Source organism: Phyllopteryx taeniolatus, chromosome 1 (assembly GCF_024500385.1).
Source record: "Phyllopteryx taeniolatus isolate TA_2022b chromosome 1, UOR_Ptae_1.2, whole genome shotgun sequence".
NCBI classification, from domain to species: domain Eukaryota; kingdom Metazoa; phylum Chordata; class Actinopteri; order Syngnathiformes; family Syngnathidae; genus Phyllopteryx; species Phyllopteryx taeniolatus.
Window position 1 is genome coordinate 41,094,230 of NC_084502.1, and position 16,753 is coordinate 41,110,982.

The window sequence follows — 16,753 nt, forward strand, 5'->3', positions numbered from 1 at the left end:
TCGAAATGTGTTAGTCTATATGTTCCCTGCAACCGAATGGCGACCAGTCCAGGGTGTAGGCCTACTAACTGACACCACCTATCGCCCAAAGTCAGCTGGATAATGCTCCAACTCATAAGGTCAAGTGGTATAGAAAATAGGGGGATGGGAAGTTTCAACTATCCAAGAATCAAGTTTTGCACTAAGTTTTGTGAAATTCTGAAATGATTTCTGCATCCATACCTCGAGGTGTCCTTGCAGGTGAATCATTGCGTGGCTCGGGCCTCTCAGTATGTGGACTAGGAAACCCAGAGGACTCGGCCCTCCTCTGGTACTCGTGCAGCAGTTTCGCTGCCCACTGGGCCTGAGCTTCCATAGCTCCGCTGTAGCGTTCCCAGTGTCGACATCCATCAGCTGTGAAGGGGCAGTATTAAATGGCAGTTAAAAGTAGCCACCAAATTTAGGCCCAGAGAGCAATGGGCCCTAATGTGACTCAAGTGGCAACTCTTTGCCACACACCAAGCGATTGAGCCTCACACACCTACCACTCTGTATCAGGTTTTGTGGCTTCGCTGACAATAGAGTGCAATGGGTCATATGACCTAAAATTCTTTTTGCGGTAAAAATAAAATCCGTTCATGGCAACAGTATACATTGCAATATAAAAACTGTAAAAATTACAATAGGCTATTTCTGAATGGGTTGTATAGTTCTTTAGCAAAGCTTAATCAATAAACAAAATCTCAATCAATCAATCAATCTCAATCAATCAATAAATCTCAATCAATCAATAAATGACAAAAACAAAACATTTAACAGATCTCAAAACTCAAAATTAAGCACTCTATGCTGCAACCAAACACAATTAACATTTCTGATATGATAAGTGTAGTGAAACGTGTGGTAGTTTGATTGAAGACTTGAATGTTGTTAAAAGAAACTGTGATGTAACACAGTGGTAAACATGACCCTGTTCCAGCTTTTTTGGAATGTGTTGCAGCCATAAAATTCTAAGTTGATGATTATTTGCTAAAAACAATAAAGTGCATCAGTTTGAACATTAAATATCTTGTCTTTGTAGTGTGTTCAATTAAATATAGGTTGAACATGATTTGCAAATCATTGTATTCTGCTTTTATTTAGGTTTAATACAACGTCCCAACTTCATTGGAATTGGGGTTGTACACTCAATGACTGTATCTGCTGTTCCTGCTGTGTGCGCCTTGGCCTCTTAGGCGCAGTGTGGTGCGATGCACGCACGGAGCTACTTATTTATATATATTTTTTAAAAAGAATAGAAGAAGAAAGTCGTGATATTATGTTAATGAACTCATTTTTCACTGATTTGGAAGAATATATGCCGTGAGTATTGTTATATTACCTGTCTGTATGTGTTACTACGGCTTTTGTGTGTGAATATTTTTTATTTGAAGGTAAATCCCTCTTTGATGAAATGCTAATATAAACTAGTCTGTCAATAGTCAATTTCCGTTGACTGTTAGCATTAACACTGACATCATTACGATCTGGACTTTTAATTACTAAATGAAACGTGGTTAACAGAAAGTAGCTGTAATACCATTTTAAATGAGGCAACAAGCAAATTTTAATTTTATGAACAGGTGTCGAATAGGGAAAAAAGGTGGTGGTATTGCTGTTATTTTTAAGTTATTATTTCAGTGTAAAGAAATTATACTGGGTGATTTTAGCTCTTTTGAATATCTCTATTTTTTAGTTAAAGGTGACCCAAATGGTATTGTTTTAATTTATAGGCCTCCAAGATACAATAGAAAATTTATGGAGGACTTTTCAGAACTGCTGTCAGTTATTTGTACGGACTACAACTATTTTTGTCATAACGGGAGACATTAACATTCATGTTGACAATAACATGGAAAAAAAAGAACTTTCTGCTATACTAGACACATTTGACCTCTCTCAACATATTAAGAGTCCAACCCACACTCAAGGTCACATTTTAGACCTGGTCATCTCTAAGGATGTTGAAATTCTATCAATTGACATTAAGGATATGGTTATTTCTGACCATTTGTGTGTATTCTTTGAATTACAGATTCTTCCAAAAGTTCAGACAACCTCTATGTCTATTAATAAAAGTTACATAAATGAGAGCACCGCCACTAAGTTTATGGAGACCGTTGCTGTGCCACAAACTGTGAATGCTGAGACAGTTGATGAACTAGTTGATAATTTCATCTGTAAAATCTCAAATGTCATGAATGCTGTCGCTCCTATTAAAACTAAGACAATCTTGAGGCGACCAAGAACACCATGGATGAGCACAATGATGGTAAAGACCTCTAAATCAAAGTGTAGGAAAATCAAAATCCTCTCTGACCCTCCACATCCCGGTCACCAGCATTTCCAGCTCCTTCCCTCAGGTAGGCGCTACCGATCAATGCAAACTAGAACTAGCAGACATTCCAACAGCTTCTTCCCTCTTGCAATCAACTTCTTAAACACCTAACCTACAATTCCATTGCAACATGCTGGCAATTTTTTTGTCTTGAGTTTGTTGTCACATTTCTGTCGGGCCAATTATATATATTACTCGTGCACTCACTGTAGTAGTCTCACCAAGCTGCACTATTCGCATATGTGTTGTTGACCAATACTGGCCACTCATGCCAGAGTAGCATCTGCTCCATTTGCACACTGACTGAGGAGTATCTGCAACATTTGCACAATCAACATTGTCCCAGATTATCGCACTACTCGCTTGAAGTCTCGGTGCCTTTTGCACAATGGTCATTGCACCGGACTATTGCAATATTAGTAATTCGAACTGATCTAAGTGCTAGAGGACTGCATCATTTTGCACAATTGTCCAAAAAAAAATTTTTTTAAATGTACCGGCATTACCAGATAACTAGCAACCCTTTATTGTCAGTGACTTTTTTTTGTCAATGTCTTTATGTCTCAAAAGTATTCTCTCTCAGTGTACTGTCTGTTGTCGTACTAGAGCGGCTCCAATTACCAGATGTCACCAATGATGGACCCCTCCTGTTCACCCTGTATATGCTACCCTTGGGTCAAATTCTTCAGAACTTTAATTTTATAATAATCATAACTATGCAGATGACACACAGTTACCGTATTTTCACGACCATAGGGCGCACCGTATTAAAAGGCGCAGTCTCAGTTACGAGGTCTATTTCTATATTTAACACATACATAAGGCGCACCGTATTATTGGACGCAGGCATGGTAAAACATACGCTAGCTTAAAACATACGTTACCATGCATGCACGCGAAAACAATATTTTTAAAAAGGCAGCGGGAGCAAAACTGAGTTCGGTTGTACTTTATTGAAGTATTGAAGTAACAATGTACTCACGTTATTTTTTTTTATCAATCCTGATCCACAAATCCATCAAAGTCCTCATCTTCTGTATCCGAAATGAACAGCTGGGCATGTTCTCCAACAAACACACCGGGTTCCCTCTCGTCATTGTCAGAGTCAGTCTCGTTGCCGGGGGGGGCTGTTCAGCAATGATGCCGGCTTTCGCGAAAGCTTGGACAACAGTCAAAGCAGATACCTTTGCCCAAGCATCCACAATCCATTCACATATGGCGGCATCACTCGCTTGGCGTTGCCTCCCAGTCTTAGTTGCACTTGGTTTTTCAAAGCGTGAGCTGGGCGCACATGGAGTCACAGATCAACAAAAACATTCGGTCTCTTTACGTACACCTCACTCAGCCACTCTCTCATTTTCTCCTCGTCGATCCAGCCCTTTTGATTGGCCTTAACGATGACTTCAGCTGGAAACTTTTCTTGAGGCAGCGTCTTCCTCTTAAAAATCACCATAGGTGGCAGTTTCTGTCCATTACCATGGCAATCAAGCACAACAGTAAAAGCAGGCTTCTCGTGCCCCGTTGTGCGTATCGCTACCGTGCTGGTACCCTTCTTCTCTACAGTGTGTTTCAGTGTGGATGTCGAAAGTGAGCGGCACCTCGTCCATGTTGATGATGTCGTTGGGCTGGATGTATTTGTCTGCAATTTTTTTACTGCAGAAGGAGCGGAAGATTGCCAGCTTTTCCTTGTAATCCGCCGGAGGTTGCTGCGCCACGGTAGTCCTTGCCCGGATGGATAGATGGCGCCATTTCATAAAACGAAAGCACCAAGACGAACCTCCTTGAAAATGTTCAATTTTCATTTCTTCTGCAAGCGTTATTGCCCTCAGTTGAATAGTGACTGTAGAGACCCTTCTCCCGGCTGTTCTTTGCTCATTAATCCATTGCTCGAGTTGGTCTTCCAACTCGGGCCATCTCGCCTTGTTTCTGCGGAAACTCAGCTTCGTCTTCTTGACTTGGCGAAGCTCGTTTTCCTGCTTCCTCCACTTGCGAACCATGGATTCGTTGATCTTAAATTCTCTCGCGGCTGCTCGATTCCCATGTTCCTCCGCGTAACTGACGGGTTGCAGTTTAAACTGTGCTTCGTAAGCATGTCTCTTCGTAGGTGCAGTCATTTACTGGGGGGGTCCTTAGCCAAACCGATGTTTTGCACAATGCACACCCAGGCGCTATATACCTACTGGGGGTGTGCCTTTAGCGTCCTCCTTCACGCGCACCCTTCCCCGTCCGCATGCTGTACTCAGTCACGTCCGCCTTTCCTCTATATAAGCAGCGTGTCGGCAGGAAATGCTCCCAGTCAGTCAAGCGGAGGGCTCATCACACTCGGTGCACACATAAGGCGCGCCGCATTATAAGGCGCCACGTCCATTTAGGAAAAAATGTAAGACTTTTGGTCGCTTTATGGTCGTGAAAATACGGTATATCTATCAGTGTCTCCAGATGACTACAGTTCAATTGAGGTGTCATGTCACTGTCTAAAACAGATTATTATCTGGTGAGCCAAAATTTTCTTCAATTTAACCAAAGCAAAACTGAGATAATTGTTATTGGCAATAAAGAAAAGAGGATTGCTGTTAGGAAATACCTGGGGTCACTCTCTTTAAAAACCAAAGACCAAGTCCAAAACCGTGGTGATAGATTCCAACCTGGCTTTCAACAGTCATATCAAATCAATTACTAAAACTGCCTCCTACCATCTGAAGAACATATCCAGAGTGAAGGCTTGCATGTGTCAAGCAGACCAGAAGAAGCTCATCCATGCTTTTATCTCAAGTAGACTTGATTATTGTAATGGTCTTCTGACTGGACTCCCTAAAAAGAGCATTAAACAGCTGCAGCTCATTCAGAATGCTGCAGCTCGGGTTCTGACCAGAACAAAGAGGTCAGAGCATATTACTCAAATTCTAAAGTCTTTACACTGGAGCTTTAGAATAGATTTTAAGGTTCTGCTGCTGGTCTATAAATCACTAAACGGTTTAGGTCCTGAATACATGAATGAAATGCTAATGGAATATAAACCCAGTAGGGCTCTGAGATCGACAGACTCGGGTCAAATAGTGGAGCACAGAGACCAAAGCAAACACGGTGAAGCAGCATTTAGCTATTATGCTGCACACAAATGGGATAAGTTGCCAACAGAGGTGACGTCAGCCCCAAGTGTGCATGTTTTTAAGCCCAGCTTTTTTCCCCCCATGCTTTCTAGAGCATTTCCACTTTTAAATATTTCTTGCACTGTACGCTGTTTTAATTGTATTTTTAGTAATTTTTTGTTTTAAATGTTTATAAGCAGTTTTTTCTTTGTTTTTAAATGCTTTTAATCATGTTAAGCACATTGAGTTACCTTGTGTATGAAATGCGCGATATAAATACATTTGCTTTGCTTGCTTTGCATTAATCTGGCAATTTCCATAATGATGCGCGTCTTGTATTTGAATATAAAATGAGGGTAATTATTTTTGTTGGGTGCTAAGTTTTACTGTATACAAACATCTTAAAGCACACTCAAGGAGGGCAGATTAACATTCTACTGGCTGCAAAGTCCAAGCTTCAGCATGAGGCTAGCATCATTAGCTTCGGTTACAGTCTTGAGGCTAACCCGAATTCAGGCGCATTTATCAAGTCTGGCGTTGCTGATCGCAGTTTCTCCTTGCATCATCACAACATCCTGTCTTGGAAGTGATGTTTTGAGGATAAAATAATTGCAGACCGACACCAAAATTTTCATGTTAGTTTAGTTAGTCTGGTCTAAGCTCATAAATGCACAGCCGTGAACCAAATGTATTATTATGTCACATGCTAAAATGATCAAGTGAAGTTGCACAACATAAAGGCTCTTTATAGTATTTATTTTTAATGCCTTGTTTTTTTATACGTATAAAAAAATGCTAAGTTTAAACTGAAATTTGTTTTATTTATTTTTGTTTGTGTTTGAAATTGCCTCACTACTGAAAATGTTTCTCGACAAGAAAATACGGTTTGCTGCTATGCCCAATATGAATTTAAGACATAAATTGGTGGCTATCTAAAAAAGGAAACTAATTGGTAGTTCATTGTTGAATGAAATGGCTTATTTTCGCATGTATTTTTAATTGCTCTTTAACCAAGCAAAAATATAGTTAATCCAAATACTCGATTATTCGATACAATTAATAGTAGGCTACTCGAATACTAAAATACTTGGTAGCTGCAGCCCCAATACTAAGTACACTGTATTTGTACGGCTTGGCGACCACCGCCCAGCTGGGCCTCGCTTATGCTTAAAACCCGGAAACAGAGACTTTTTAAGCTGATGTGCTGTAACGTCTGCGTTGTTCCAACGCCATTCACCAATAATTACAATTTTAAATCGCAGCAAAACCGATGGCTATCGGTTGGCCACAGATGAACACAACACCATATTCCAAATTATTATGCAAAGGATATTTTTCTTAGATTTACCCAACTAATCAATGCAAATGAAAGTCAGCATAATTTTTAAGTCATCAAATGTTGGAGTATAATTCAAATGTTGAACAAACCGTCAATGACAGTATATTTTTTAATTATAAGATTTAAATGTACTGTTCCAATTCATTTTCAAAATATTTTATAGGTTATAAAGAAATGAAGTCATTTGTTGAATTTGCAGAATTAGGAAGTCACATTTACTGAAAGCAAAAGCTATTTCAATCAAAAACATTTTAACAGGCCAAGTTAAATTTAAACATTAGACCCCTTATTTAACTTCACAATTCTTACAACAGCCTCCCAGAGCTGCTGTTTGGATGTGAACTGACTCCCACCCTCACAGATCTTATGCTTCTGCCTCCCAACCTCATATAGACATCTTCATCGGGGGCGGCACGGTGGACGACTGGTTAGAGCGTCAGCCTCACAGTTTTGAGGACCCGGGTTCAATCCCCGGCCCCGCCTGTGTGGAGTTTGCATGTTCTCCCCGTGCCTGCATGGGTTTTCTCCGGGAACTCCGGTTTCCTCCCACATCCTAAAAACATGCCTTAATTGGAGACTCTCAATTGCCCGTAGGTGTGACTGTGAGTGCAAATGGTTGTTTGTTTGTATGTGCCCTGCGATTGGCTGGCAGCCAGTTCAGGGTGCCCCAGCGAATCGCAGGGCACATAGAAACAAAAAAACATTCGCACTCACATTCACACCTACGGGCAATTTAGAGTATTCAATCACCCTACCACGCATGTTTCTGGGATGTGGGAGGAAACCGGAGTGCCCGGAGAAAACCCACCCAGGCACAGGAAGAACATGCAAACTCCACATAGGCGGGGCCAGGAATTGAACACCGGTCCCCAGAACTGTGAGGTAGATGTGCTAACCAGTCGTCCAATGTGCCAGCCTTTTCTTTTAACAACATTCAATAAACGTTTGGGAACTGAAGACACAAATTGAAGCCTTGTAGGTGGAATTCTTTCCCATTCTTGCTTGATGTACAGCTTCAGCTGTTCAACAGTCCGGGATCTCCGTTGTCGTATTTTACGCTTCATAATGTGCCACACATTTTCAATGGGAGACAGGTCTGGAATGCAGGCAGGCCAGTCTAGTACCCGCACTCTTGTACTACGAAGCCACACTGTTATAACACGTGCAGAATGTGTTTGGCATTGTTTTGCTGAAATAAGCAGGGGCGTCCATGAAAAAGACGTTGCTTGGATAGCAGCATATGTTTCTCCAAAACCTGTACGTACTTTTTAGCATTAATGGTCCCTCCAAAACCTGTATGTACCTTTCAGCATTAATGGGGCCTTCACAGATGTGTAAGTTACCCATGCCATTGGCACTAACACAGCCCCATACCATCACAGATGCTGGCTTTTGAACTTTGCGTTCATAACATGCCAGATGGTTCTTTTCCTCTTTGGTCCGGAGGACACGACCTCCACAATTTCCAAATACAATTCGAAATGTGGACTCGTCGGACCACAGAATGCTTTTCCACTTTGCATCAGTCCATCTTAGATGAGCTCGGGCCCAGAGAAGCCGGCGGCGCTTCTGGGTTTTGTTGATAAATGGCTTGTGGTTTGCATAGTAGAGTTTCAAGTTGCACTTACGGATGTAGCGGTGAACTGTATTTACTGACATTGGTTTTCTGAAGTGTTCCTGAGCCCGTGTGGTGATATCCTTTACACATTGATGTCGGTTTTTGATGCAGTGCCGCCTGAGGGATCGAAGGTCACGGGCATTCAATGTTGGTTTTCGGCCTTGCCGCTTACATGCAGTGATTTCTCCAGATTCTCTGAACCTTTTGATGATGATATGGACCGTAGCTGATGAAATCCCTAAATTCCTTGCAATTGTACGTTGAGGATCATTGTCCTTAAACTGTTCGACTATTTTCTGACGCACTTGTTCACAAAGAGGTGAACCTCGCTCCATCTTTGCTTGTGAATGAGTAATTCAGTGAATCTCCTTTTATACCCAATGATGGCACCCACCTGTGCCCAATTAGCCTGTTCACCTGTGGGATGTTCCAAACAGGTGTTTAATGAGCATTCTTCAACTTTCTCGCCACCTGTCCCATCTTTTTTGGAACGTGTTGCATCCATAAAATTTAATTTATAAAAGTTAATGATTATTTGCTAAAAACAAGGTTTATCAGTTTGAACCTTGAATATCTTGTCTTTGTATTCAATTAAATATGGGTTGAACATCATTTGCAAATCATTGTATTCTGTTTTTATTTATGTTTAATACAACATCCCAAATACACTGGAATTTGGGTTGTATTTAGTGCTGCCCCAGCTGCCTATGAGCTAAAGTTAACAGCAAAATACGATGCCGAGCTGCAGAGGAAAACGTGTCCCTTGCTTCCATTGTCAATACAGCATAAGTTGCTAATCAACACCTCCATGACAGCAAATAAACTACACTTTTAGACAAGTATAAAAAAAAAAATGAAGGAAAGGGCATAAGACGAGCCAGAGCACCATGCTAAGCTATCACATGAAGTCACAAAATACTAAAATAAGTGATTGTGCGGTAGAGTAAACTTGTCACATTGGGTCTGGCTGGAACCGCATTATAGCAGAGATTAGCCAACTTTGAAGAACAAAATAACAGGCGAATTAGTAAGTGTTCATAGAGGAAAATACTGTAACATACGATAACGCTCGACAATTACAAATATGAATATAGAGTATGTATGTTGTGAAATTGAATAGTATGCAGAATTGCTTTTATGCTATTTCATATACTGCAATAACTGTCCCACAGTAATGTTCTTGACATAATTTAAAAAATATGGAAATTCAAACACATTGTTCTGAACGTGAATTTCTATAGGTTGGCACCTGTGCAGTCATAGCCATAAATGCAATTTTACTAATAATTGGCATCATTTTGTAATTAACAATTGGCGAGAAGTATTCATTTTTTTATTTATTTTGATATTTTAATTAATGTAAAGCACTTTGTTTGAAGAGCACTTTGGATGAAAAGGGCTTACACATAAAGTTTGATTGATTGATTGATAATATCTTTCGGTGTTTCCGCTTTCGATCAAGAATTTTCATTTCGGTGCATCAGTAGTTTTTATGTTTTTTTTTTGTGTTGTTTTTGTGACATGGCCTCTGGAAAAGTAATTTCGACCCCCTGTATGTTGCACAAGGACTGGAAAAAAAATAAAAATGCTACGATACCATACCATCTGGGATTCCTGAATAATGTAATTTCTAGTACCGTATATTCACGACCATAAGGCGCACCGTATTAAAAGGCGTAGTCTCTGTTACAGGGTCCATTTCTGTATTTAACACATACATAAGGCGCACCGTATTATTGGGCGCAGGCATGGTAAAACATACGCTAGCTTAAAACATGCGGTAGCATGCATGCACGCTAAAACACTGTTCTTAAAAAGGCAGCGGGAGCAAAACTGAGTTCAGTTGTACTTTATTGAAATATTTAAAAATGTACTCACGTTATTTTTTTTTAATCAATCCTCATCTACAAATCCATCAAAGTCCTCATGTTCTGTATCCAAAATGAACAGCTGGACAAGTTCTCCATCAAACACCTGGCGTGTTTGATGGAGAACTTGTCCAGCTGTTCCCTCTCGTCATTGTCAGTCTCGTTGCCGTGCGGCTCCTCAGAAATGATGACGGCTTCTACGAAAGCTCGAACCGGAATGATGCCAAGCTCCGAGTTATTGCACTCAGTCGAATGGTGACTGTAGAGACGCTTCTCCCGGCTGTTCTTTGCTCATTAATCCATTGCTCGAGTTGGCCTTCCAACTCGGGCCACCTCGCCTCGTTTCCGCGGAAACTCAGCTTCGTCGTCTTGACTTGGCGAAGCTTGTTTTCCTGCTTCCTCCACTTGCGAACCATGAATTTGTTGATTTTGAATTCGCTCGCGGCTACTCGATTCCCATGTTCCTCCGCGTAACTGATATCTTGCAGTTTAAACTGTGCTTCGTAAGAGTGTCTCTTCGTAGGTGCCATTTTCGGGGGTCCTTAGCCAAACCGATGTTTTGCACAATGCACACCCCAGCACTATATACCTACTGGGGGGATGCCTCTAGCATCCTCTGTCACGTGTACCCTTCCCTTTACGTTCGCATGCTGTCCTCAGTCACGTCCGCCTTTCCTCTATATAAGCAGCGTGTCGGCAGGAAATGCTCCCAGTCAATCAAGCGGAGCGCTCATCGAAGTCACAAAAACAACTTTTACACATTTTGGAACTCGGTGCACAGGCTTTAAGACTTTTAAGTGCACCTTATGGTCGTGAAAATACGGTACACACATTTATGCAACTTAATGGAAAATTAATCTGAAGAGGATATCAATTCAAATATATCAGTTTATATCTCACTCAGCATTTTAGAACTATGCAAATGCGTCCCTGGTTAGTGATGAGGCGTAACGGGGTGCTTCCCAAATCCTGGTCATCACTCTCGATGGCGTCTGCCCCGATGCGCAAACTCTGCCAGTAAATTTCATTGAACATCATCACCTGAAGAGGATGCATAAGCAACACACTCAGCAGTCAAACATGACAGTCATCAGCGGGAAGAGGAGGTGGAACTGATCGAATAGACTTGATTTAATAATTTACTGAAGGTACACTGGGCACACAGGGTAGTATTGTAGTGTCGGAGAAATGCATACCGAGCAGCACTGTACATAGTTGTGAAGAGTTGTTGTCGAGGTTTTCTGGAATGAAGTGCAGTCCTAAGTTGACTGCGTCATCCGCGGACCTGTTTGCTCGGTCGGCAAACTGCACGGGGTCCAGGAAGGGACCCGTGACACTCTTGAGATTGCAGGTTTCTTGGGGACTGGGATGATGGAGGAGCGTTTGAAACAAGATGGACTTCACACAGTTCCAGAGAGCTACTGAAGATCTGTGTGAAGACTGGAGCAAGCTGATCCGCACAGACTTTGAGGCAGGATTTCTCTTTGCAATGTTAATTTCTTTAGTCAGCTGGTTTCTAGCGCAATTATACAGGGCTCTAGCCCCACTTCTATATGCGTCCTCTTTAGCCTGGCGTAGTTGCTTAAGTTTGGCAGTGAACCACAGCTTGTTGTTATTGAAGGTATGAAATGACTTTGTTGGTACACACATCTCTTCACAGAAACTGATATAGGATGTCACAGTGTCCGGGCATTCATCCAGGCTGCCAGCTGAATTTTCAAAGACACTCCAGTCTAAACAGCTTTGAAATTCTATCTTTGCTTCGTTGGTCCACTTTTTCACCGTTTTCACTATAGGCTTCGCGCATTTAAGTTTTTTCCTGTATGTTGGTATAAAGTGAATTAAGCAGTGATCAGACGAGCCCAGAGCTACACAAGGTATAGCACGGTATGTGTTATTTACCGTAGTATAGCAGTGGTCTAAAATGTTATTTTCTCTGGTAGGACAGTCAATGTGCTGCTTGTATTTAGGGAGTTCGTGGTTGAGTTAAGCTTTGTTAAAGTCCCCGAGAATAATGAGGGGTGAGTCTGGGAGTTCTTTTTTTTCAATTATGTTTACTTGTTCAGCAAGCGTTAGCACTGCGGCATTTGTGCTAGCTTGAGGAGGAATGTAAACACTGGTGAGAATAAAAGATGCGAATTCACGCGGCGAGTAGACTCTCTTACACTTCAAAAACAGCAACTCTAAATCTGGGCTGCAGTGTGCGCTGAGCTCCGTGACGTCGGTACACCATTTTTCGTTGATATAGAAGCATATCCCGCCACCTTTTGTTTTCCCCGATAACTCAGTGACGCGGTCTGCCCGGTGTAGGTGGAAGCCCGGAACCATTACAGCACCATCAGGGATGCATTCACAAAGCAATGTCTCCGTAAAGCACAGGGCACAGGCTCAGGCACAGTCTTTACTGGTCTTTGTCAGAAGATGAAGCTCGTCCATTTTGTTGGGTAGGGAGCGTAGATTTGCGAGGTGCATTGACAGGAGCGACAATCTATATCCTCTCTTGCGGAGCTTCACTTGGATGCTGGCACGCTTCCCCCTTTGTGGTCTTCACCTCCATGCGGCGTTGACCCCAGCCGCTCCACCGGTGAGTAACTCAGAGAAAAAACTGAGCGGATTTGTGAAAGTTGTTGAAAGAAAGTCCGGTGTAGACTCCCTAATGTTTAGCAAGTCTTCCCTTGTGTAAGTGAGTAACGTAATGTCTCCAAAGACGAACGAAAAACACAAAAACATCGAGGATTCTAAAGAGCACGTAACCGAGGCAACCACACGGGTAGGCGCCATCTTGCTTTCTTTGCTTTGGATGTCCCAAAAAGACTGACGTCAGCAAGGAGGTGACTGAGTCATGTTTTGGGCCGGAATCAGGGGGACAGAGGTGGTCAGCCACTTTAAGGTCCCTGAAGGTGTTAAAACGACCTCTAAAAAGGTATGTGGGATTTTACTGACCATGTTCTTCCATGGTACAAAAAGAAGAACCGTGCTTTCCCTAACAAAATCATCTTTATACATTGATGACAATGCACCGTCTCATGTTGGCAAGGAATACCTCTGTATCATTGGCTGCTATGGGCAGAAAAGGAGAGAAACTTGTGTGTTTAATACCCCCACCTTTTTTTTGTATTTTTTCCCTTGACCTCAACCCTATTGAGAACCTTTGGAGCATCCTCAAGCAAAAGATATGCGAGAGTGGGAGGCAGTTAACATTCAAAGAGCAGCTGGGAGGCTATTCTGACATCCTCCAAAGAAATTCAAGCCGAAATTTTCAAAAAACTCAAGTCCAAAGAATGCAAGAATTATGAAGATCGTATCAAATAAGGGGGTTATGATTTAAACTGTAAATTGGCCAGTACAATGTTTTTGTTTGAAATTGCTCATGATTTCAGTGACTATGACCTTCTAATGGTGAGAATTCATGCCTATTTTTTTTAAACTTAAATCAGTAAAATGTCTTGAAAAAACTTTGCTGATAGCATGATTACAGTTTTTTGTATTTAATCATCCCTAATATTGTGACTTTATATATATATATCTCTCAGACTTTATATATTATATAAACATATTTTTACATATCTACATCCACACATACCCACAGTCACATCCACAAATCTATTTGTCTGTCTTGTTGCTTCTCAATATTTTGTTTTTTTTGGGAAATCAGAACAAAAGATCTCCATAATTTAAAATGCAGATGCTGATTGCGTATCAACGTTCACCACGTCAACAAAATATAAAAACTAAGCTATTTTTGACAACCTGATATTAAAGAGCAGGCATCTTCCTGATTACTAGACCGCTGAGTAATCTTATTTGTGATTGGTTGACGCTCGCTATTTGTGATGGTATAATCCCATCAGCTACGACATTGTAGCACACTGCCGAGAAATGTATAATTTCCTCCCCCCTTTCTTCCTTAATACTCAAATACTCTTTTACAGTAAAAAAGGAATTTATTCTTAAGCAAATCAGCTAAATGACAACTACAGCAAATACATTTAAATGTAAATGATTAAGAATGAGAAACTTCCTGTTCTTGTTCAGTGAACCCCCGCTATTCAAAGAGTATAGGGGAATAAACAAATTAGCAGGGCAGAAAATAACACTGTGAATAAGCGGGGCGCTCTGCAAATAACGGTGGATATGTTAAAAAAAATAAATAAATAAAAATCTGCGAATAGATGAATCCACAAATGCCGAACCGCGAATATGTGGCGTACACCATCACTGGCTATTGATATACTATTTACTGTGATTCTCATAGAACAGCGAGTCACAAATGAGTATGCGGCAGCACACCGTTTAACTTAGGGCAGTAAAATGAGGAGGGCTCTTCCCACTCACCAGGTCTGTGAACAGGATAGTAGTCAAAGCCCAACTTCCTGAACGTCAACTGCATTGCGCCTTGCACACCCGGTGGTTCTTCTACATCTGTCAATATATTGTAGTTGGTGTGAGTGACAGTGCTTTCAAAGATCATTGTACTTTAACGTAAGTCTGTCCCATTTACCTTCAGGCACTGAGGAACTGTCATTGCATACATGTAGGTCTAAGCGGGAAATGAAAGTGTGGTAAGAAGATTCCTTCACGTCAAAGTGATCAAAATATTGACTCATGTTGTTTGCTGAGCCAGTAGGAGGTGATGTTGGCTCTGTCCAAAAGTTGTGAAGCCCAGGTGATGGAGGAGCAGTCTACAATACACAAGGGGGGAGTGGCCAGTAAATATCTAGTAATAAAAAAAATAGGCAAGGGATCACATTTGAAGTTATTGGTCACCTTGTTGAATTTTTTTTCAACGCAATTTAAAAAATGTGTGTCAGAAAAGCACAGGGAATTGTAATTTGCAAGACTCCAAATATGTTTTTCAGATTAAATAAAATCAAGTCTCTGAGTATTTTATTTGAGTTTCATTGACTACATCACAATAGGCAGGACCTGCAGGGACTCCGCAGTTATGCTCTTCCTCTGCTGAGCCGATTTCTCCATGGCCTCACTGAGGGACTTGGCATAGCGGATGATGGCTTTGAGCTGAGAGTCGGTGAGCACCCACAACAAGTCATCCAGAATAAAAAGCAGCTTGGAGGCCAACACGTTGCAGTCTTTTATCTGGATGGAACAATGGAGCATTTGTGACCCAAATGCACAGATTGAAGAGAAAACACTTTTCATGCACTTTCCTTCTAAACTACAATGCTCTGATGGCTTCTACCTCACATACACATTAGATTGCTTTAAATGAAAGTAATATAATTCTCAGGGATCCCAGCATGGAATAAAATAGAGGAATGGAAAAAATATATATAAATAAGGGCTGTATACATATGTCTATTCGGACGCGGAAAGCACCTCCGTAGCCGGAGTAACGCTAAGTCCGGAAGCAAAGGCATTACATAAAGAATGGACACCACCACATGTATCACTTTACAAGGACTACCACAGTGAGTGGAAAGATCTTTCAAAAATGGTGGAAGAGTGCGAAAGAGCTACAGATTGGGTAGCTACATCAGTAAATACGTGGACCAGTGCAAAAACAGGTCTCACCAGAAAAGCACTCTTCTGGTGCGTAAGAATCAAAATTGGAGTACACCTACATAAAAGCCCAGAATGACACATTCGCCTGACCGAGGAGGAAGAGATAATACTTAAAGATTTGCCTATAACATTGTGGTCTAAAAGGCGCCACTGATGTAGGGCGAGTGAAAGGAACATTACCGGTACAAATACGACCAAAAACAGAATATAGACCTTGTGTAAGACAATATCCACTAAAACCAGATGCTAAAGAAGGTATTAAACCAGTGATTGAAGATTTAATAAAAGCAGGAGAAATAATTGAATGCGCAGACTCGCCGTGTAATACGCCAATATTCCCGGTCAAAAAACAGGCTCCGTCAACAGGATGGCGTATGGTACAGGATCTGCAGGCAATAAACAATGCTGTAATACAAAGGGCACCATGTGTGCCTGATCCGTATACGCTGCTAAATTCATTAAGATCAGATGCAAAAGTATTTTCAGTCATAGACCTTAGTAACGCTTTCTTTTCGGTACCAATACACAAAGATAGCCACTTCTTTTACATTTGAAGAAAAAAGATATACTTACACAAGGTTACCACAAGGATATTGTGAAAGCCCAACTATCTATTCACAGGTTATGAGTGCCAGTATGACAAAATTCCAAACCCCTGGGGAAAGTCAAATCCTACTCTACGTAGATGACATATTACTGGCCTCCCCAGACAAACGTACCTGTGAAAGTGATACTTTGGCTCTCCTAAAACACTTGGCAGACGAGGGACATAAAGTGAGCAAAAATAAGCTCCAATTCTGCAAAGAACAAGTATTTAGGCCATAATTTGAGTAAAGGAGGAAGAAAAATAATAGAAGCTAGAAAGACAGCTATCTTACAAGCTCCCAAACCACTAAAAAAAAAAAAAAAAAAAAACAGATGTCATTTTTGGGACTAACAAATTACTGTAGGACATGGGTG

At 41.2% G+C, this 16,753-nt stretch overlaps 1 protein-coding gene across 1 annotated transcript in view; it reads right to left on the reverse strand.

Moving 5' to 3' along the window:
• The window catches only part of bltp3a (bridge-like lipid transfer protein family member 3A), a 58,022-nt gene that overhangs the window by 18,067 nt on the left and 23,202 nt on the right, over positions 1–16,753 (reverse strand). Inside the window, exons 7-10 of the mRNA XM_061795776.1 lie at positions 15,197–15,367; positions 14,772–14,952; positions 14,606–14,692; positions 223–393 (exon numbers count right to left, since the gene is read on the reverse strand). Of these exons, the coding sequence (XP_061651760.1) occupies positions 223–393; positions 14,606–14,692; positions 14,772–14,952; positions 15,197–15,367 (610 nt within the window). The remainder of the gene's footprint in view (positions 1–222; positions 394–14,605; positions 14,693–14,771; positions 14,953–15,196; positions 15,368–16,753) is intronic.